Here is a 25,166-nt window from a genome sequence, read left to right as displayed (position 1 = left end):
ACGTAATTTGGCATTAAAAGTGTTAAGTGTCACTTTGTACTAGCTTTAATAAGTAGACTATTAGCTTCTATATTTCGCTGAATGAATTCAGCGAAATATAGAAGAAAAGATCTGGCTTGAAATCAAAACCGCAACTAGCACAAGCTGGGCAAGTGATACCGATAATTACACCATCTAAACTTCCCAGCAGGATGTTGGCCAATTTTCGCCATACGTAATGCATTTGATTCATTCTGCTTCTGTTATTATTATTATTATTTCCCCTTGTTTAACATTCTCTGAATTACTTAAAACCTACCTAATTTCCTGATGTGTTCTTTAGCCTACTTCACTTAGCAGTTAGCACCTCCCTTTATTTAATACCTAATAAGCAAGGTGTTAACAGAGCTTATAAATTATGCATTTTCAATTTCAAATTCAGAAAAAGTGAATCCTAACTTATTACATAAAAGGTAAATTTGGTTTCGGGAAATGTAAATTCATTTTCAGGTAAAGTTAACATTAATTTTAAGGAAAGCCAATTTTTTTGAAAGGTAATTAGTTAACTTTTTGGTTGGACTGGGATTAAATAAATTATGCAATTATCGCAGAGATATACTTATTCAGGGGTGTCAGCACCCTCTTGATACTAAAACAATCAGTTTTTTTAAAAATAAAAATAAATATAATAACGCATATCGTGCGACTTCAATTAGATAAAAGAAGGTAACTAAAGTAATTCTGAGATGATTGAGTAGCATTCTCCAAAAAAGACGGGACACGTCTTTTAACTAATTACCCTTCAAAAAATTTACTTAAAATTGAAGTTAACTCAAGATGAAAATAAATGTATTTTTTCTGAAAATCACTTAATCTTTTCTGAAATACAATTTACACTTTATGAATTTAAAATCGAAAAGGTGTAGTTATTGGGTATTTATATCAACTTGTCTTTATTTGCTTATTCAGTTCAACAATTTTCTTATTTACTTATTACTTTTCCGGCTGTTATAGGCTATACAGTATAACAGAGTGAAAGTATTTCGATCGATCAAAAAACGACCCCCTCCCCAAGATTTTACATTTTTGGGCTCAGGACACCACGAAACGTCAAAAAATGCAAAAAATTCGGGGATTTTTCTATACGTATGGATGTTAGTGTGTGGGGGGGCGCGATTTTGTACACCCTGTTTAAAGCTTAATAACTCCTGTGTTTTTTGTCGACAATTTCTGAAATTTAGCAGGGAGGTTTGTTTATTAGGAGGATTACTGCTATTAAGTTTTGGTAGTTAAAGGTTGAGGTGATGGGAAGAAGGGACATAGAGATACACACGACCCCGATAAAGGGGGTCGTGTGTATCTCTAGTAGGGTTAGACTTAATCACGATTTTACTCGTTATTGCCATTTACAATTTTTTATAAAACCCATACCTATCTTCAAAATTAAACTTTTTACCATTTTATGATAGTTAAAAATATAAAAAGTTTTTAAAATAAAATATCGTAACAGATGGCGCAACCAAATGTTGTCGGGAAAGTTAAGCAACTAGTTGTTGGATTTTGAATACCGGTGCGTAGAATTACCAATTTATAGTATAGATTTTATAGTATCTTAGTATTTTTTAAAAAAATATTATTATTGGCATTCTGGCTTTAGAAAATTAAGTTAAAATTACACTTTGTCATAAAGTGAATTAAAACATACAAGAAAAATTAATAATTAGACTGTTGCACTGTATATCTGATATAAATAAAAGTACAGTACAACTTAAGCGCACAAAATATATTTCATAACAGTTAAAACTACATTCAAATGCATAGAAATTGTACGTAGAAAACTTTTCTGTGAAATTAAACTTCTCTTACGTATTTTATTTTAATTACATAAACGTATCTATACTGTATAAGTAAAACACGCATAAACTAACTAATTTATCAATGTTTTAACACTCGCATTCTGAAATCCTAGTTTATTATATAAAGGACTTTCGGCTTTAACGGACATCCTTTTCGTCCGAATTAGTCCGTTAACTTGAGGTTTTACTGTAATATATTTTCTCAATTAACGCCATATTTTTTATTTCAAATCGTTGTTATGATAACATTTCACTTTGAGATTAAAATATAAAAATTGCTTAAACTCGGCACCTTCGAAAAAAATTTAAATCATATTTTGTGTTCTCCGGTAAGCTTGTATTATGTAATTTTCCTATTCGATTGCCACCATATCTCTGGTCCGATATGTTGCGGAAGGGGGTTGAAATCATTCGACTAAAAGTAGTTGTTGGCTTACTCCCAGAAGAAAGGACAGTCAACGACTACTAATTAATACCGGTCTACTATAAATATTTGAAAAGTGATCTGTGTTAGACAGGTTGTGATGGCTCCGCACGTGTTTGAAGTTGCTAATCCGCATGTGATCGAAGTGACTAACGTCCAAAAAACTAAATACAAAACTTGTTTAAATAAACAAAATCTTGTAAAAATGCGAGAATAATTGCTGTTATGTGATAATAAAGTGTTTATATTTTGGCAACAGATTGTATAAACTACGTGGAAAGTACGTTCTCCTAAATATCGCGTATAAAGAAAAATTATTGGGCTGCAATTTCAAAAAATTGTAGATTTATAAATTCTGACTGTCGCCTGTCCTTCCTTAATCTCGAGAACGGAGTTAGATAACTGAAAATTGAGACTAGATATGAAAATCATAAGAGAAAGAGGACCAGATTAATTACATATGAACCTCCTGTTTGAACCGCAAGTCACTGTCACGTTATTTCAATTTAAAAATTATCTTCTGAAAAGGGTTAGATACATAACCGGCACGACTCAATTGCTAACAGGAAAAGTATGATGTACAGGTGTTCCACATCGTACAGGTACAGTACAGTACGTGCTATGTGCTACCTCTCGCAGTAATATCGTAATGGCGCGTCTATTTCGCGCTATTATTGTCGCAATAATTCAGTGAATGTAATTTACATTCTTTTAAATTATATCCTTTTACGTAGGAATTATATTTAGTTCATTATTTTGTTAATTTTTTTTCCAATAGATCGCGTTACGTGTAAAGCAAACAATCAAACGTAGACAAATTAATCGATATATAGAAATCCAATCGATAGTTCGAAATGGAATGTACAGTACATGATAGAAAAACAATTCTTTTTCTTATTAGATCAAACGAGCCACAGAACTATTGACCGCGTAATATCATTGATAAGCGATCCTTGCAACTTTACCAATTATTAAAACTTTTATTCCTGCGGCCTGTGGTCTCGATTGCAATTCGAAAATGACTAGAATCGCAATTTCACTAGGGCTAAAAGTTGATAATTAAAGTCGCCTTTCGAATTATAAGCCTACTTCCGTAGCGGATTCGATTCCTTTTGACTTTATAGGAGAGATATAATTAAATGCTGCCGATTTTCTGCATATCTAATTTCATTTCCGATAGATTAATTCAGAATTTAAAACTGAAATTTCATAAATTAAGTTTATGAATAAATTACTTTCTAGTTAAGAGATATTCACGAGAAATTATTTACGATTGAGAGATGACAACCTTTAAATTTACGTAACGAATTAATTAAATAAAGCTAATAATTATCCAATAATTACTCAATATTAATAATATTTGTGAGAAATTGCACGCTACAGAAAATAAAACTGCATTTTCAACAGACCACACAATATTTATAAAACTAAATATTATCATTAAATTACGGAATTTACAAATATCTACTTTTGAATAATTAAGTATTGAAATTATTCGTTATTAACTGCTCGAAATAAAATTGTTCGTAGTTAAACTTAATTATTAACATTAATTATTTAATTAGAATCGTCAATCAACTTAATGCAAGATACGGTTCATTTAATCAAATTGAAAGTGAAAGTACCATCACTACATTTTAAGAAAATAACATATAAATCGATAGATAAAAATAATTCTTGCATATAATAAAATTCATATACAAATATGCGGAACGGATGTAAATTGAAAGATAAATTATAGGATATTACTTTTTAATTTGCATCTACTTTGTATATATTAATTGCAAACGTACACGAGGAAATGAATGTAACACTAGGAAAATTCACGGTGTACACAGTGAATTTTTCTAGTCAGAAACTAATTTACAGAGACAAAATATTGAAGCATCGGTTAATGACTCACAGTAGTATATACTGTGAGTCATTAACTGATGTTTCAATGTTTAGGGATTGTAATATAAGGATTAAAAATTTGTGAGTTAGAATTCAAAGAAACATAATCGGAAAATGAAATCTGACATTTACAATACTGTAGTAAGAAAATAAACACACTTAGCTTCACAGACGGGTAAGACTTTTGATGATATGCATATAAATAGCTAAGAGTGTGCAGTCTAAGTTACGAAACAAACAATTTTATATGTAATTAGAACTTTTAATAATATAAATTATAGAAAAAGTTATAAGGTAAGTTGATGATTTTATAACATAATATAATTTTACTTTTTGTCTGTCACAGTTTATGACCCTGAAAGACTTATCATTATTAATAAAAATTCAATTTAAATATTTACAGTACATTTTCTATTGCTGTCACTTCCGTGTCTAAGTCAATATAGTTTTATAATCATTTAAATATGAATTAAAATTCCGTTATTAAACACAAGACTGGTGAAACCTCACGTCTTTTTTCTTCCAATATCCGTATTAAAAGAATACGTATATTTTATTCTTTTCCTTTATATCCTTATAAAGGAAAAAAATAGCTGTTTTTTTCTTTTTTTTAAGTCTTGGTTTGATATAATAGGGATATTGGAAGCAAAAAGAGGCGAGGTTTCACTTCTTGTGTTTTATAACTGAATTTTAACTTGAATTTTTTATATCCGTTTCGTTAAAAATCTTTTTAAATTGGTTTTATCAATTTTGGAAATAGTTTTAAATAAATGATATATACATTTAAATATGATAGTAATTAATACAAAAGGTTACTTTCATGTCATTTTCTTTATTTCGAAATCGGATTATTCGTATGCTCCCTACCGGTAACTTTTCCGGCGATATTTGGTGGCGCCATCTGTTATCATATTTTATTTTTAAAATTTTTATATTTTTAATTATTATAAAACGGCAAAAAACTTAATTTTGAGGGTAGGGAGAAGTTTCATTTAAAAAATTGTAAATGCTAATAACGAGGAAAATCGTCCGACTCTACTACAGATACACACGAACCCCTTTATCTCCCCATTCCCTCAACCTTTAACCACAGTTTAATAGCAGTAATACCCCTAATAAACAAACCTCCCTGCAAAATTTCAGAAATTTTCGACAAAAATCACAGAAGTTATTAAGCTTCAAACAGGGTGAACATAATCGTGCCATCCCCTCCACAGATATCCACACACAGAAATTACCCCCGAAGTTTTTTGCATTTCTCGACGTCCCGAGTTCAAAAATGTAAAAATCTTCAAGGATCATTTTTTGACCGATTGCCATACTTTTCCTTTGTTATGTATAATAGCCGGGAAAGTAAAGTCGTTAAACTAATTTAGTAGTATTAGTAGTATGAACACAATTAGTTCAGTTGAACTACTTTAAATTACTTCTGTGATCAAAAAGTATAGAAAATGGTTCAGTAAAATGCAAGATTTGAATTTATTTATAAAAATTTATTTTGCTTTCTTCAAAGTAGCCTAATCCTTTCCCATTGCAATGCACTTTTGCCAACATTTTTTCCAATCCTCGAAACGTGCTTTAAAGTCGTTTTCGTGAAATCCCTTCGGGACTCGCAGCGAATTTTGTTCTATGGCATCAATCGTCTCAAAACGATCACCCGAAGCGAAAATTTTAGTCGAGAAAACGGGAAAAAGTCACACGATGGCATATTAGGTGAATACGGAGCTTGCGGAATCGTATTCGCGTGAGGTTCCAGATGAGGTCCGAAATCTGCACTAAATTATGCTTAAAAGCTTTCCACTCGGGGAAGAAATTTCGTAAAGTAAACACAACGCGAAGATAAAAAAAAAAATAAATAAATAAAATCGATGTAAATCTTGGAAGTCCTGAGTTTACGTGTCGGACTTTGGTGTTCGTAAATATGACAAAATAACGGCGAGCTCGAAATGCCATAAAATATTTTGTTTAATAAAAATATCGCAAAACACCTAATAGAAATTCTTAACAGACAAGAACACGAATTCCAAGATTCGTTTAAACATCCCGTGGTCGTAGATAGAGATGTAGTGTCATGTTAACATCCCGGCTTGACCTTTCTCGTGACTCAATCGAGTCTAGTTCTACCTGGATACAAAAATGGAACCTATCGGTGAGAACCAAGGAAGATTCGGAACCAAGTAAATGATAAATTCTATATAAACCCGCATCTCAAATGTAAAAATGTTTAGTCTACTTTAAAACAGTACAGTTTAAATGTTTAAAGTAAAAACATGTAACACAAAAGTTATTTAAATTGTAACATATTTATGTAAATAATTATACAGTATAAAGGAGGATATTTGTTGGTTTGTTCGCTATGCGCTCCTAAGCCATTTGACCAATTGCTATTAATTTCGGCAGTTACGTTAACATACTTTTAACTTAGATAATGTTGTACCGTACATACCTTCAAAATATTGATTAAATTTTTATATATCAATTTTTGTCTACGTTCGCTTTGCTTTGTTAATAATTCTGTTACGACACAATGTAGGGGAGACCGGAGCTAGTTGTCACAGTTTTTAGTCATTTCTAGTTTTAAGATCTATAATATTAATTTATTTAGGATTAAGTGAAAATGTATACACCTACATATCTTTTGATTTGGTTTATAATAAATATATGAATAGTCAATAATTTTTTGTCATAGTTATTATTTTAGAAATTGTGTCACCCTGTGACAACATACCTTGTGTAGGAGTATATTGTCACAGGGTATATGTAGTCTGTTCTCACATTTCCTGAGTTTAGTTTGGTTATGTTAAATTATACGTAATATGACATTTACTCGTGCCAATTCTATAAAGAAAATAGATTATTAGCTAATTTACTATTATTTATTTTGCGAAAGACAAGTAACTCGAATCTTTACATATTGTGTTCAGAGTCACACTTGTGACAAACAATATAGATTTACATCTGTACATAGCTCGTGAGACCTGTGTGGCTGCAGCCGTCTGTCGTAATATATATATATATATATATATATATTTATTTATTATTCTTTTTTTTGGGCTATTTTCGGCTGTGGGGTATGTTGGTTGGCAACCTGTCGTGTACACCGAAAGGGGTATTTAAGACGAACGCCAACCGGCTATTGGGGCTTTTTGTCCATTCTTTGGGAGACTGGTGAGTCATACGGACTAGTGCGGTAAGCTTTTTCACGAGGAGAGTTTTACAGGTGTATAGGTAAAAATCGGAATCGTGATCCATCGACCATTTCTATGTCTCGGACAAGTACGTGTGTTCCGTATATGTTTTAGTGCCCTCCAAGTGTTGTGTGTCGCTGAGCATTTATAGAAAAACGTTAATATATATTGTGAAATATTCGTCTCTACCGTGATTTCTTTGTTCTCAGGACGAATTGGTTTACGGCATGTTGAACCATCTGTGACTATAATATTGTAACGGTGAGAACTTCAGGTGCGCGTGAAACAGTGGCGTAGCGTGGGTGTCAGCCGCCCGGGCGGAGAAAAATTTCGCCGCCCCCTTATTTAGGTATTTTTACAAGATGTTATTATTTATTGTGAAATTTTGCCGCCCCCTATAAGTGCCGCCCGGGGCGGGCCGCCCCTGCCGCCCCCACTACGCTACGCCACTGGCGTGAAATTGTATTTTGTGAACTTAACCATATATATCTAAATTTGTATCATCATCTCTATGCTATATATACAAACTTATTGTTAACTTGTCTCTTGGTGTCTCTTCCCCACGTGGTAATTCACCTACACCCACAATTAGCGAGAATATTAGTTCCTGCATTTTCCACAGACCAAACTTTCATCACAAACCAAACACAAGGTCTTTTCTTTCTCTTCGGGTGAGTCAGTCTCAGTGACAAGTTGCCCCAAATGAACTTCCTTAACAAATCGGTTCATAGTTTCTAATTTCAAAATAGAAAATTCGATTCCTCGTAATGTATATATACATTAAGGACCCATCTAATAGGAAATACAGTTGTTACTCACCTTTTACTAATTGCAAGTTTTCAAACGGCACAAGACATGATGCATCAAAATTTACGCGACTTGCTGTAAATCTTTTAACCGCTAATTAACGGAAAGCAATACGACGGATATTATTCGAATTTTGTAATGAAGTAGGCGAGCTCCTAATGAACCTACTCCTAGAGACGTACGTGACCATTCAGTTTTGATTATATAGGAGATATTTGCACTGTGACAACTAACCCGGTCTCCCTACTCATGACAGTTGCTATCAGTTTATCGTCTTTCACTGCATTTATTAAAGACCGTAATTTTTCTGGTTATTTATTTCTTATCTCTGTCTTTTTCTTACCACACCGAATATCTTTTCCTTTTGCCATACAGCAATGCAGTGGAAGTCCTGCAATGCTTTGTGGTAAAACCATTTCAGCCTTACTATTTTTATAAAGATTTGTAATCTTTGTAAAATAGTAAGGCTGATGAGGGTTTTCTCTTGAGGAAATTCATATCATTCGGCCTGTATATTCTTAAGTGATAAATCAGATGTTTCTTCTTTTTGAGCAGAGAAACTAGCGCTGTTCAATAATTTGGTATAACCGTAAAAGTAACTCGTTTCCTTTCGCTGATAAGTCGGCCATAATTGATTTAACCGCCAACATGATGGTACTAAATATAGGTGGCTAGAGGGTCTAGCGATTTAGATAGCAGCCACCACTCTTGGGGTTCCCTGTTCGAATCTGGACGAGACCCCAGAATTTTTTGGGAATGGTCCGTCCGGACATGTTGGGCTCCGACCCATTGTGGGATTAGACAAACCCATAATGGTCTTGCTAAAAACTGGCCATCTTACTGCCCACAGAGCGAAAGGAGTTTAAAAAAGAACGAATAGTATAAATAGATCTTTAGTCACCTACGTATATGTTTTATTTTAAAAAGTAAAATATCTTTTAATTGTTTACTTGTAGGACGAGTAATATACTCGGCCTACAAGTGAAAAAACAGTGTTCGTTATTTTTATTTATTCATTTTTTGAGAAATATTTTAAATATTTCAATGAATTATTTCTAGATGTTTACTTCAATAACCTTTTCCATCTTTCTTTCAATTAATTTATTTTTCTTCTGATCGATATCTACCAATGCTAGCAACCTTGCGCAACGTAAATAAATAACACAAATAAGTGGAATGTTTGTGAAAAACAAGCTTAAAATTTTATAATTTCTTGATATGAGAAATATTAAAAATAAAATCTCCGTTTTTTTATTTAACAGATTAATGTTTTTGATTTATTTAAACTTTTTTCTCTTACTGTCATAAAACCTTAATCAGATTAATAAATGATAATTTGATTCCAGAAAAAAAAATGTTTCGTCATTTCTCTCCTGATCTATTATTTGTCAATTCTAAACGTGATAAAGCGCCAACTTTCATTGGTCATTAATCCGTCATACGAATGTTTTGTCACGTGATACGAATTAGGTGTCCTTATTGGACAATAGGTAAGTAGTGGTGTTAACTCATACAGTATAAGTAAACACTGCCGATTTTAAATGGCCAGCTAACGAACGTGACACTTATCTTCCTTCGTTAATGACGTGACACGTAAATGTATAATATACTAGTTACGTATTGATAAATTCCTAAATAAGGAATGTATTATAACAGCGAAGGTTATTTATACATAAATATTAAAAACAATTAAGTCTTAATTCACCGTAGACTAGGATCAAAATATGGTTTGTGGCAGTAATAAATCTATCAGCTGGAATTGAATGTTATCTCAACGATAACTGATGATCTTCGACCTTAGACGCCTCCGACAGATAAGATTTTCCTATAGTGAATGTTCTCACTCATTTCTTCATTTAGTAACTTAAGTAACTGAAAGAGAAACTAGGACACTTGTCTATATAATAACGTCCTTGTAATGTAAGTAGGAGCCTCAATTCTAATGATTTAAAACGATTTTCTGTAAATAAATAAACTTAATTGCTTGCAATTCATATTAAAAATGACATACAGTAGGTTACTAGTTTAAATGAAACTATGAAATAGTATATTTATTTTCTAATAGTTCCATATAAAGTATTATTAATAATCTTGACACATTTATGATATAATAAATAAGATTTTCCTGTGCATTAAAAAAGAAAGGAGATAAACTATGACACATATATATTTTTTTAATAATTTTCACTTCTGTTTCATTGAATAATATGGTTATTACAACAGTAATCTTTTTGATATTTACAAGTATATTTACAAATTCACATTATTTGTATTGTTATTTCACTAGTATATAAAATATATAAATGTGTTTAATATGCATGGATTAAAATTAACACAGTTATTTCATGGTTATAGTATACAAAATAATAAACAAACTTACTATGTAATTTCTATTTACTTTAATATAAATGATTTAGAATTGATTTATGAAGGTGCGGTAAAATAATTTAATGATCTTTTCTTTTATTTAGAAAAATCAAATAAAAATGAATACGGTTAACGAAGACGAACCGATTTCTAACCATTGTGGAATTCCGATGGTTTCCGTTACGAATTCAGAAACTTGGGAGAAGAATAAAAAGTTTACTGTAAGTTTTAATTTATTTTGTTAATATTTAGATTAAAATAATTAAAAGTTAATACAGTATTTTTTTAGTCTCATTTTAAAATATATACAGAGAACAGTTTTCTGTCAGCACTAAATTTCTTGCAAATTTTGCTTAATGCTTGAAAAATAATGTAATAAAATTTACTGAACTTTATCTATTTCATATTCTTACCCAAAAATCTTAATGTTAAATTGATGATTTATAATATATTATATAATATAAAATATAAGAATATTTATGTAAATTAATTATTATATTTGAAATAGTTGATTATTTAAACTTAAGATCATAATGAATTTAGTCATTGTTAAATACTTCTAAGATAAAAGGAAAATGTTTAATGTTCTTTTCTAATTCAACAAAGTTAATATTTTGAAATCAAATATATTTATTCAGTTGCCTAGATATTAGCTTTGCTGAATCATAATTCAACAAGTTTTTCATTTTAAAAGATATAATTAAATTGTAAGTTGTAAAATTATCTGAATTCCAAATCTTTCATTTTATATTTTAATTGTTTATGAAGTCTCGGTGGAATATTAAATAGATAATAAAATGTTTATTTTACTTATTACATATTAATTTTAGTAGTTTAAATTGATATCAAAACATTCTGAAAAATTTATGAAAGATTTTTTAGGATTTTTTCCATCATAAATTCAGGAAAAATCCCAATGTAAATAAATAGAATTCAAGGACATTTTTATAACTAATGTTTTTCCTCTATTAAATATTTAAAAAGAAAAATGTAAATTTATATAAATGAAAAAATAAAATATTTATCAATATATAAAATTATAATTAAATTTTTTATAAATATTATCACATAAAATCTAGATATTTCTAATTTTATTGAAGATTATAATATGAAGTGAATTATTATTATTATATGTTGTGTCTTTAGTATTACATATTATATCTTTTATTTTTTGTACCCTGATGACTGATAAAACTGGTAGAAAAAATATTTGTATGAAATAACAATTTACATTTATCTTTCTTTTTGTTTACTTGTGATATATGATTTTTTCCTTATGTATTGATGAGTGGTAATTTTCAATTAATTAATCACATAAATTATATGTTATGTAAATTTCAATTTTGTTTATTAATGAACATTTATACTAAAATTAATTAAAGTGAAATAACTAATTTAGGAAAACAATTTTTCATAATTACCATATAAGATCAGTTTTGTTATGTTGGCTAATTAAATATATTATTGATTATTGCCTGTTTTGAAACTGTGTCTTCTTCTTTTATTTGTTTTTCTGTTTGAATTAATAATTACTTAAAAGTAACTATTTATTGAAATAATTATCTATATAAATTTTCTTTTTTTTATTAGAAAAAAATGCACCACTCCTATGGGATTATAACACTAAGAATACAAAAACCAAAATACATGATACAAAGTAAATCTAAAATTAGTATTCGGCTTTTAGTGAAAACTAGAATGTAAAACTAGAAATTAGAAATTATAAATAGTCTTTTCTTCCATATTTTTTTAATATAATTGTAAACAGCATCAAACAGTGGCTTCTGAACAAGCTTATCGAGTAGACATGGCCATCTGAGACCAAGCATAAGGATTTCTAATTTCAGAATAAGTCTATCTTGATCGTAAATTGGACAATTGTAGATCATGTGGTCGATGGTGTCTAGGTTTTCTGTAGAGCAAAAGCAAGAGGCAGTTTCTGCCCGGTTATACATAACCAGGTAACTTCTAAAATTACCATGTTCAGTAAGTAGTTGAGCAGTAGCAAATGTTAATTCTCTGAGTGGTGATGAAAACCTGCATTCAGCACTAGGAAAATAAAGTTTTGTTATTCTACCAGTTTTACTGCTCAACCATTGTTGATTTCACTTTTGAATAGCATTGTCAAGAATATAATATTTAAGGTTGTACTTGAGAGAGGGATGTTGAGTATAGTCCAAGTCAGTGTCCTTTGAGGCTGACTTAGCCTCAAAGTCAGCTTTTTTATTTCCTAAAATGCCAGTATGGCCAGGAACAAATATAAAAGTTATCAGATTTACAAGACTTTTAATATGGTGCTGAATATATGTGATTTTTATTGCTATTGCAATTGGGATTTAATAAACCTTTTAGGACAGACTGAGAATCACTGTAAATGTTTATAGACGGAGGTTTGTTTGGTAGTGAAGTGGCCCACTGAACAGCTTGGTAGACTGCATCTTCTTCAGCTTGATATTATCTATATAAAATAAGCATTTCTTTACCATATGATTTAAATAATAATTTTTTTAATATAATTATAAAATTTGATACAATAAATTTTATTCTTATGTAGTTTAAGATTATCACTCATCAGTACCATAAATTCATCAGTAAAAAATCATGCATTGAAAGTAGACAAAAAAAACATATAATCTGTTATTTTATACAAATACTTTTGAAAAATTCTGTTACACCAAGAACTAAAGAGGTATACAAAGACTAAAATACATTCTGTGTCCTGTACTAAAATCTCAATATCTGTTAAAAGGCTATTTTCTGGAATAATTTTTATCTCTGTACTTTACTGATTATACCTGAAATGCAAATAAAAGAAAAAAAAGTATATTTATATGTATGTATATATGTATATATAATATTTAAATATTTTGAATAAACTATTGTCAACAAAAATATATATGGTAAGATCATATAAATATACATAGTGTTGATTTATTTTATATGTATTTAAGGACATTTTATTAAGTTGGTAATAAACCTTACTATCTATCTTATATATATATATATATATATATATATATATATATAAAAGAACATTCGGTAGAATGTTGAAATTAAGTTCAATCATGCACCACAAAAAAATGCAAATTTGGTTTATCTTATATAAAGTCATGTTTTTTAAATTTTAAAAAAGATATCTATATAATTTTGAAAGAAAAATCTTTAAGATAATATAATCCACAAGGATTGCAACTAGTTCCAAGTTACATCATATCAAACTTTATGTATGTCTAAATTCATTTTATGCTAATAAAGAAAAATGTATCTTTTGCTTTATATATTTTCATTTTTGAATTAATTTTTTTAGTAATTAAGCTGTAATAGAGATAGTTGCTTTGATTACACCTTTAGAATTGCCAACGTGAAATAATAATATAATTAAAAATAGAAAACAAACTATATTTGTTTTTGAATGCTGCATTATACACTAATAAGAATTTTAACTGTTACTAATTGAAGTTTTCTTGCATTAATAATGTAAATAAGTATTAATTAATCATACATTAATATTAATTTGGTAGTTATATCAGATATATTTCACTTGGCAGTATCTTAAGAAGCTTCTTATGAATACAAAAACTTCTCAATTACACATTTCATATCATATTCTACATGTTAAATATTGTATAAAGGTAACAAATTGACTTTTTGATGTATATAACTGTTGTAACACCATCGTTACTAAATCAGTTTTTTACTAACTATTCTATGAAAGACAACTATGTAATTGAAAAATAAATTTAATTTTATTACATTATTTTATTTAAATTTAATAGTTCAAAATTGTAACAATACATATGTAATGTTTACTTATTTTTATCACTCCTATTTTAAATTTATATCTCACAAATCATAAATATCTTTTATAAGGTTTTGTAAAGAAAACATTACTGAAAAAATATCTGATAAAATTATTCTGCAATACTGCATATAAGAAGAATATGTTTAGTTCCATATATTTTATAAATATTAGAGAAGTTTGTATTGTAGATAAAAATTTTAGACAAATTTATAAAATTATTTGTTGGTTTAACTGGGCACAATTAATATAAAATAATTTGACATCAAGGTAGGAAACCTTGATGTCAAATTATTTTATATTAATTGTGTGGCAGTATGCCATATTAATGTATATATTAGATATAAGTTTAGTTTTAAGTTTTCTTTCTTCTTTGTTCTTCCTTGCATTTTCTCAAATTTTCTATTAACATTCCTTCCTGTGGGTGGGGTAACCCTTTCCACAAACAACGCTAACAATGGGAAGTGAAGTCCCTGAGGCTACTAGAACAATAAGGAGGTTCATTCTTGGGTCAGATTCTCAGTGAAGGTAGATGTGCGAAAGTTACGCTCCTGCTCATCATTTTGGAGGAACAAAGGGAGACGAAGGTGGCCTACAGAAAGAGAAAGAATCCCGCTAACATAAAGAGAGAGAGACAATGTCCTTTGTATAAGGAGAATCTTCAAAGAGATCCGAAAACGATCAGTGAGAAACAATTTAGAGTGGTCCCCTATCAAAAGGGTGTCAATACCAAACAGAGAACCCAGATATTCTTTATAACCTTCTATGTCATACTAAATCTTCTTGCTATTCTTCCTTTCCTTTTTAGTTTATAATTTAGTGTAAGTTAGTCGTAAGATTACCAGTCTGTCTTTTCTTATTTGTTGTGAGCACATTCTTTTGTTCTGTATTCACTTGATTCCTCGTCCTAGTTTGGGATATTGTATAACATTAAGAGTTGGAATCCGAAAGAATCCTGTATATTGTTAATCAGGTGCCTCTCATGGACTATTGTACACTTGCATGACCATCACAATTGTACTGTACAATGTGTGACTCTACTTTGTTAAAATTTCATGAAAAACCTGCAAAACTATTAATGAACACATTATTGCACAAATTCAACATTGCACTGATTCATTTACATATAGCATATAGTTTTCCAGATATTCACTGTTTACATAAATTCACAAAAATTACACATGCTCTGAGTATAAAGATGGTATAAGTAAAAGTATAAAGTATCAAATGTAACTTGTTTTTAGGTATGTTGTTCTTGCATTGGTCAATGAGAAAAAATTCATCTATCACACATTATTGAATACAAAACATGCATACTAAGCTCTAACATGTCCAAACAAATTTCAATTTAAATAATTTTGGTACGATTATTATCAGACAAATCTGGATTATCAGTAACTTTTCACAGGATGCTGGATTATTGAGTGATAGATTAACAAACTTCTACTGTACTTATAAAAAGTTGATAATTTTAAAAGACCACATCTTATTTTTAATCCATTCTGTCTTATTATTCTAGATATATTGTATTAATATTTTTTAAAGTTTTTATTGCTCAAATAATAGTATAAAACAAGTTTTATTTTATTTCAGGTGTATAAGGTGGTTGTATCAATGGAAGGAAATACATGGTTCATTTTTCGAAGATATAATGAATTTAGCAAATTACATGATTTGGTTTGTTTTTATGCTTTGTTTTATTATTATTTAATATGCTTGTTCATTTTCTGTTTCAGTAAATTGTTGGAGAGATATTTATCTTAAGTTTTAGAAAAAGTTTATAATAAATTGTTTTGTCACAGAATTCCTTATTAGCAAAAGAATATAATATAGAATCTACATTTTAGATTTATGTAAATATTGTAACCTGTTCCACTATTTTATTTTGTGTGTCAAACAGTTTATTAAAAATTTTTTAGAGTTTGATGATGATATTTTTTCTATAATTAATTTAAATAATAATCAAATAAGATGCAAGTTTGAAAATGTTTGATATTTTACTGCAAATAAAAATTACTTATTTAAAGTAATATTGTTGTTACATCTATTTCCATATAATTGCATTTTCTTTGAAATATATTTAGAAGATATTTATAATAAATATATACTTTTATTTATATTTATCTATATATATAAAAACGAATGTGTGTGTGTGTGTGTGTGTGTGTGTTTGTCCTTCATGCATTACCACACCATTTATCCGATTGCCATTAAACTTTGGGAAGTTGTTTAATACATTCCCGCGAAGGTTTGTGGCATATGTGAAGATCACCATTTCCCCCTTTCAAAAATATATTTTTATATGGATTAAGGCTTTTATGTCCAACAGATGGCGCTAACTTCAGACGACCTAAGTTTGCTTTTCTGTGAGGCATTATGCTTTTCTGTGAGAATGGACCTAAGCAGATCATTTTCTACCTATCTATATAAATAAAATACAACGTTTGTTTGTTCCTACCGATTCCTTTGAAATTTTGACACAACGTTGCATTCGAATATGCACGTGTTTTTATATAATATACATGTCGAAATTCTCCCTACGGGGGGGAGATGACGGGATCAAGGCTTACCGTGAAGAACTCGACTTCTATTTATACTGTTTTACATGCGGTTTTTTTGCGTTTTTAATTGCATTTTAATAGGTGACGTCAACAGAATATACACTAAAAAGGGATTTTTCGATATTCCCCAGCTGGGAAAGGGACAGGATTAAGGCTTACTGTGAAGAACTCGGCTTCTATTTATACTATTTTACATGCGGTTTTTTGCGTTTTTAATTGTGTTTTAATAGGTGACGTCAACAGAATATACACTAAAAAGGGATTTTTTGAAATTCCCCCCATGGGGGAAGTGTTACACATTTATAATAGATACATTTTGAGCCACAACAATGCGTGGCCGGGTCAGCTAGTTTTATTATAAAAATAGTTTATTTTATTTGTTTGTCCATTACAAAAATAAAAGCAAGATCAAAAATACAGGCATCAAAAATCTACTTACAAACATTCGACTTTCGAAGTTACGAACAAAGCCAACAGATGGCGGCTTTGTTCAAACAGTTGGTTATTTTTTATGTATAGTCAAGTTTATTTTTGAAGTTTTACGTTAAAACATTTACAGTACATACATATGTACTGTACATTTGTAGTTGTTTTAAATGAGTAATTTTAATAAATAATGTACTGTACATGTGATTGATTTGAATTTATACTTCCCTTTAACAATCTTAATTCAACATTATTCAAGTAGCCTAAACATTACATAATTGTAAAAGCAACATTGTATTTGAGTTTTTGCGCCAAACATTGTCTTTTCGAGTTACGAACTTTTCGACTTGCGAACGACCGCTACGAACAGATTAAGTTCATAAGTAGAGGACTTACTGTATTTATCAAGTATTTTTTAAGTAATGTTAAAAAATACTTTAATGTTTTAAATATGAGTTGCTAATTTTAAGTTGATTTTTATAATAAATATAAAAATTTTTAAAAATTGTTAATTAATTAAAATTTTAAATAAATTTATTATTGAAAACAAACTTCACTCGTGACTACCGGTACATATAAAGTCTAATCCAGCAACTTCAACCTTTAAATTTCCGGTACAAACGACGAAAATTAACAGAAAAAACTAACGTTTTCGAATCTCCATCGAGATCTTCTTCAGGTTCGTTAATGGAATGTCATGAGAATAGAACTCTTTTGAAGTTCAAAAATCGAACATCTCCAGCGTGCGATGACGATGCAAAACATAAGATTGATATAATAGACCTGAGTCTACTAACGTAACGTCGCAAAATATCAATGCAGGAAATAAAACCATGTCTACCATCGTGGATTGACCTCCGAGATGTATCGCCACGCGTACGATAAAACGTTGCTGTCTTTGTAATTAATGCATTTCCCCGATTTGGTAGCTCTGTAAATCTCCAGGGTCTCCAATGCCCTAATGTGGTCCGTTTTGAACGACTTCTTAATGAGGGTGGCGTTATCGAAGTCCGCTTTTACATCGGGGTCCGTGGCATACGTCGACAGGGCGGTGGTGTGCCTTTTTTTGGCAACGTCATTCTTATGTTCAGAAACCCTTTTTTGGAGGGATCTCTTGGTAGAACCAATATATACTAGGTCCCTTTGGAATCTGTGGTCTCTTAACGGGATACTATAAACGCCTGGTGCCCTTAAAATGCTTGGTTTGTCCTTGGCGTTTCTGAGAAGCGAATAGATAGATGGCGTTCTCGTGTACGCTAACTTGGTGCCCTACCTTAGCATTTTTTAGACGTCTCCATTCAGCTCGATACAAACAATATTGAAACGCGGGTGTACTACAAACCCGGCTACCTACCTATGTACATACCCGCTAGGTCGGAGGATCCGTACCCTTATAAAATTGCGGTGTTCAGGGCGTTAGTAAATAGGGCATTCACCCATAATACTAAAAGGGAAGACACGATCGCAGAGCTAAAACACATTGAAGACATTGCCACTAGCCATGGATACAAAAGTAGCCTTATCCGCAATTTAGCTCGTAAGTGTTGTAATATAAACACAGCGCATCACACCTCCGCAGGGCGAAGTGATCCTAACTCGAGCCCCGACCAGCACACGGTTGTACTATACAACAAAGACCTCCATTCCTTGTACAGGGAAATAGCGCTAAGGAAGGGCACCAAGTTAGTGTACACGAGAACGCCATCTATCTATTCGCTTCTCAGAAACGCCAAGGACAAACCGAGCATTTTAAGGGCACCGGGCGTTTATAGTATCCCGTTAAGAGACCACAGATTCCAAAGGGACCTAGTATATATTGGTTCTACCAAGAGATCCCTCCAAAAAAGGGTTTCTGAACATAAGAATGACGTTGCCAAAAAAAGGCACACCACCGCCCTGTCGACGTATGCCACGGACCCCGATGTAAAAGCGGACTTCGATAACGCCACCCTCATTAAGAAGTCGTTCAAAACGGACCACATTAGGGCATTGGAGACCCTGGAGATTTACAGAGCTACCAAATCGGGGAAATGCATTAATTACAAAGACAGCAACGTTTTATCGTACGCGTGGCGATACATCTCGGAGGTCAATCCACGATGGTAGACATGGTTTTATTTCCTGCATTGATATTTTGCGACGTTACGTTAGTAGACTCAGGTCTATTATATCAATCTTATGTTTTGCATCGTCATCGCACGCTGGAGATGTTCGATTTTTGAACTTCAAAAGAGTTCTATTCTCATGACATTCCATTAACGAACCTGAAGAAGATCTCGATGGAGATTCGAAAACGTTAGTTTTTTCTGTTAATTTTCGTCGTTTGTACCGGAAATTTAAAGGTTGAAGTTGCTGGATTAAATTTATTATTACTTAATTTTTTCTTTTATTTATGAATATAATAATCATAACAGAAACTAATAAAGTTTTATTTTGTGATAAACTAAATGCAAAAAATAAATATGATAACTAATCATTGCTACAGTCGTGAATCTGAAATTATTTCAATTATCAAGTTTTTTAATAACTTGTTAATTTTCTATTTATCATTCATAAAAGAAAGGACAGTATTATTTCTTTAATTTGTTTTATTATTTAAAAATATTCCTTTAATCAGATCAGTTAAAATTGTTTTATGCAATCTGATTAAAAATTTATTAAATATTGTTTATATCTTGAAAGAAAATTCTATAATTAGTTTGTCATTCTAATCATCATTTAAAATTTAAAGTATATATATATATATATATATATATATATATATAGTTAATTTTTCAAATGTTTCAAGTATGATTTAATCTAAGATTTTTTAAATTGGAATATTTAAATTGAAAAAATACAGTGGAACCTCGCTTAACGAGCATAATTCATTCGAGTTTTACTTGTAATGCGAAATACTCTTTAAGTGAAACAATTTTTCCCATAGAAATTAATGTAAAATACGATAATGCGTTCCACGCTGAAAAAATGCTCAAATGTTTTATGTATAACATTTATTCAAAAAAAATTGTACAATATACACTGTTAAGGAGCATGAATCATCATCATCTTTTCTTCTAGTGCAGAATGAACCATCCTGGAATGAGAATTCGATTTGCAGAAGAAAAAAATCACAGCTAATATGTTTGATAAACATTCCAAACAATATGCCAAATTCTTGGGTTATGTAAAGGCTATAATTAAATATTAGAAATTAATTAATTTGACTAGAGGTAGGCAGTTACGTTTCCATCTTGTATTAAATTTAATAATTATAAATAGTTAATTTTTTATTCAGACATTTCTAAAATTTAATTTGGAATCAGTCATTAAATTTAATGACCCAAGAATTTGGCATATCGTTTGGCATGTTTATTATATAATGGGCTATGGTTGTTGATGTTTATAAGTAATATGTGTGAACACAAATTTGGAAAAATATGTGATCACAGGTGACACTAAGATGCTAGCGGAACGAGTGCTAAACACAGACTGATGGAGCATGCCGCATGCGCACAATACAGGACTTCCCCTCTCCTCATCGCTCGTTAAGTGAGGCAAATTTTCACAATTTGTTGTGCTCGTTATGCGAAATACTCATTGTGTGAGGTGCTCGTTAAGCGAGGTTTCACTGAATACATAAAAATTCAATTTTTGAGTGTATTTTTAACTGTGCTGAAAGTAGACAACTTAAATAATTGTTTTGATTTTCAAACAGACATTTATTAGATAACATCAGTTAAGAAGATAGGTATTTGTTATATGAAGAAGTAAAACGATATTAGACATTATATAAATAAATTTTCAAAGCAATAAAGATTAAAACTGTTTCAGTTATAGAATGAAATAAAAGTTATAGTACTTTTAGAAATAACTTCTATTTATCAAAAATAATCTTTAAATCATTTTTAAAGCAAACAATAGATAAAAGAAACTGCCTTTTTACAGTTAATGATTTAAATGAGTTAGCAAAACTTTTATTTTATTTACTTATTAGGTAAAGTTTATTTTTAAGATAGTGATTTGTTTAAATAAATGATATATATCAAAGATATAAGAAGATATAAAATACTGTTTTTGAGCAAAATTATACAAAATTCCTAAACATTTTCAGATATTTTTAATAAAGCCTGAAAATATTTAAGACATTTGTATAATTTTGTTTCTAGAAAGCATTGATATTTATTCAATGTTGGAAAGACAGTTATTTTATTTAGTGTTTTTTAGGATCAAATCTAACAGCTTTTGTGATATTTGCTGTTTTTTTTAAATATAAATTAGTATGTTCATTATAAACGTTAAATTAATTTATCAGAATATATTCTGTACAAATTTTTCTAGATTGTTACATTTATGAATAAACTAAACATCTTATTTTCTGGTATAATATATTAGTAAACACTGATGTATTTTTTCATTATATTAATTTAAACTACACACTAGTTGTGTAGTTTTAATTTAGCAAAACTAAACCCACATTATAAAAACTAAAATTCAAGAACCTGACTAAAAGAATGTTAGTTTTCAGCTAAATAGTCAGCAAATTTTAAGTTTTTTAAACATACAAAAATATAAAAATATTAAATTTCAAATAGATATCCTTTGGTTTTTAAATTCTTCAATAAAATTATAAATTGTAATAAATATATAAAGCATTAAAAAACCAAAAGAACAAAATATTTTATAATTCATATCATGTCATTTTTCCTGTATTGAAGTTTTGATAGTAAGATAAAATATATTATCACAACTTATATATAAAGTAATTTTTTATAAGAATGCCTGTTTTAGAAACCATTACTATTTACTAATAAACGTTTAATGACTGTTCTGTAAATAAAATAAAAATATTTTAGCTCCAGTTATGTAGCAACATTATGAAGTATGGTATGGTTGTTCTTAAAAATGTGTATTTCAAATATGTCATTTTTTTAAGACGATATTGTAACCATTTAATTTTATTAATAAATATTTGTTTGTTTTCTACATCCCTTATAAGTTAAAGAAGGTATATAAAATATAGATTGTTTGTTGTTGATAAAATAAATTTTTGCTTTTATCAGTAATTATTCTTTTGCATTCATTAAAGTCAACATTGTATTTTTTTCATAAGTTATATAATGAGTATTACATGCTTTATTATATGTGTGTGGTGTGTCTAAAAAGTTCAGTGATTATTAGAATAAAAACAATAAAACAGAAGATACATAAGAATTACTGTTATTAACCTTCAAAGTACTTTTCATGAGGCACAAAATGCTTTTCACAACATTCATCAAGCTTCTGGAAACAGTTGAAAAAGTCTTGTTTAGGAACTTTCTTAAGAACTGTTCTCACATGAACCTTAATCACAGAGACATCAGATTCCATAATAACCTCTTTGAATCAAGGAAAAAACAAATTCACAAGCTTAAGATTGTTTTGATCAATATTTCAGGCATCTGTCTTCATTCTCCTCAATTTGAAGCATAACTTTATGCTATGTTGTTGTTCCATTGCTCTTTGATGCCACCTCTCAAAGAGACTGTGCTTGAATGACTGTGGCAAAAGCCCAAATGCAGCCACATAAACTCCATGTTAGAAGGCAATTCTAGACATGTCCTTGGATGTCCACACGCATACTCAACCATGTGGCATGTGTTGCATTCAAGATATTCTAACATTCACTGAACTTTTTAGACACACCACATATATTATGCATATACTGGTACACTCAGTAGCTAAGAATGATGGAAAAAAGAAGTCATACTATAAAAATAAACATTTTTAACAAAACATCTTAAATTTCTTGATGACATTTGAAATTATGTTAATTACAAATATGTAATATAAGAAGTATATATATATATTCAGAAAATTTTAACAATGTTTTTGTATAATGTATTTATTTTTGGTTTTATTTATTTTTTTGGTCAGACTGTTAATCATATTAAGTAAAAATAAATAAATAGTGAATTTTGAATTTTTAGTTGAAGAAGCAATATCCTAATCTACACTTGAAGTTACCTGGTAAAAAACGTTTTGGAAATAATTTCAGTGCTGATTTTATTAAAAATAGAAAACAAGGTTTAAATGATTTCATACAAAGATTGGTAACAGATCCCCTTCTTTTAGAACAGTAAGTAATACTTGAATATGTAATTTTTTTACATTATACATTGTTGTTATAATAAATTCTTAATTTTAAAAAATATGTAATTACAAATATATGTAAATTAATGTTTTAAATAATTGATATATAAGTAATTTAACATTGAAAAAGTAAGAAAATGAAAAAAGGATGAAACTACTGATATAAAATTATGATAATTCTTTCTGTGTAAAGAGTATTTAAAGAAGAAATAGTTATAATCTTTGTTTTAAGATATTTTATGAAAATAGATATATAATGATTATTTTCATTTTTACACTTTTTTGAAATTAAAATATTTATCCTAGAATTAATCTTTCATTTTTAAAAATAAATCAATTTTTCAGTTAATACTGTTAAATAATAATAATTGAAAACAGAACTTAAAACTTTTTATTTTGCATCAAAATCAGATTATTCTGAATTATTTGCTATTATAATTATTTCTATATTATTGAACTTAATCTCATGATTAAATTTAATTAAATCCAAAAATAATAGTGCAGAAGATAAAGTGTTATTAAATGATGTAAATATAATTTAATGTAGTTTATTTTAAAAACTTATAATTAAGAATAATAATAATAATAAATTTTAAATTTAAGTCCGTATGTTCGAGAGTTCTTAAACGTGGAAAGAAATTTGAGTAAAGATACGGGAAATGAAGAGGATCAGTTACCAGAGTCATCTTTTCATGTAAGTAGAATCAATTAATTATTTATTTTGTAAATTTAAATGATAGTAAATATTTGCAGATGTATTATAATAATCTATAAAAAATTACACTTTATAAAATAACTTACATTGTCCATAAATTACTTGAGATTAAATAGACATTTTGTTATAATTAATAAGACTATATGATTTGTGTAATGCCAATTGTTATTGTGAGATTGGGAGGTATTCCGGTTTAAATGTTGATTGTTATGTTTACCATTCGATTCCATTTATTTGCTAAGTTTGGACTATTCACCCGCTATGACGCGGACTTATCCACGTACTCTCCCCCTCGAAAGAGTAATCTATTTTATTAAACACACGATAGGGCACGAGATCCATCCCTAGCTGGTGTCAGGAAAAATAACTTACAGTAGTATCTTATGAACCTCCTGTGCAAAATTTAAACTCTTAGAAAGCCATTTTAAGACCCTGTGACAGATCCACCAGATCTGCACTGACTAAGTGGTAAAAACATAGACACCTTTACCCCTGGTTCTCACAGAATATAAAACTATATATTTATTATATGAGATTATAATTAAATATAAATACAAAGATGATAACTAAGATTAACATAACGATAAGTTTGACAATCCAAAAATTATGCAAGGATATATATATAAAACCTTAAACTCAAATTCTATTCTGAGAGAGAGTTTACATAAAATGGTCATATTACTTATAGTCCATATATAATTGAAATGGTGAGTTGAATAGGTCTTGGGAACAAATAGGTGGTTGAGAACTAGGATGGATGCTCGGCAAGGGTGTCAAAACGGGAACGGTGGCTAAAGCCTTGAACACTTATGTGTGAGTATCACAACAAGAGCTGCAGCAAGACTATAGCAAGTAAAAATGTGACCTTTTACCTTTTATACTAAATTGACATCCAATAAGATTACTGGAATGTCGCACCATGCGTCTAACACGAGGAGGAAGTTGGGTGGTCTTGTGGATAGTCGAGCGAGATACCACACTTGAACTATCACTTTAGGTGGAACTAAATCATCTCTGAGTCAGAGAAAATGCTTTCTTTT

At 29.5% G+C, this 25,166-nt stretch overlaps 1 protein-coding gene across 2 annotated transcripts in view; it reads left to right on the top strand.

Moving 5' to 3' along the window:
• Positions 1–4,551: 4,551 nt before the first annotated feature.
• Positions 4,552–25,166, top strand: part of LOC136985243 (serine/threonine-protein kinase Sgk2-like) — a 41,947-nt gene continuing 21,332 nt past the window's right edge. Inside the window, exons 1-5 of one of the 2 annotated variants that reach the window (XM_067282496.1) lie at positions 4,552–4,588; positions 10,619–10,735; positions 15,907–15,990; positions 23,249–23,397; positions 24,015–24,105. In XM_067282496.1, coding sequence (XP_067138597.1) covers positions 10,634–10,735; positions 15,907–15,990; positions 23,249–23,397; positions 24,015–24,105 — 426 coding nt within the window. In that variant the 5' untranslated portion in view covers positions 4,552–4,588; positions 10,619–10,633. Of the gene's footprint in view, positions 4,589–9,563; positions 10,068–10,618; positions 10,736–15,906; positions 15,991–23,248; positions 23,398–24,014; positions 24,106–25,166 lie in introns of those variants that run through there. The other variant, XM_067282495.1, reaches the window with a different exon arrangement.

The sequence above is a fragment of the Centruroides vittatus genome, unplaced genomic scaffold, assembly GCF_030686945.1.
Source record: "Centruroides vittatus isolate TY-2023 unplaced genomic scaffold, ASM3068694v2 contig_956, whole genome shotgun sequence".
NCBI lineage: Eukaryota > Metazoa > Arthropoda > Arachnida > Scorpiones > Buthidae > Centruroides > Centruroides vittatus.
This window is presented reverse-complemented; position numbering and strand designations above follow the sequence as displayed.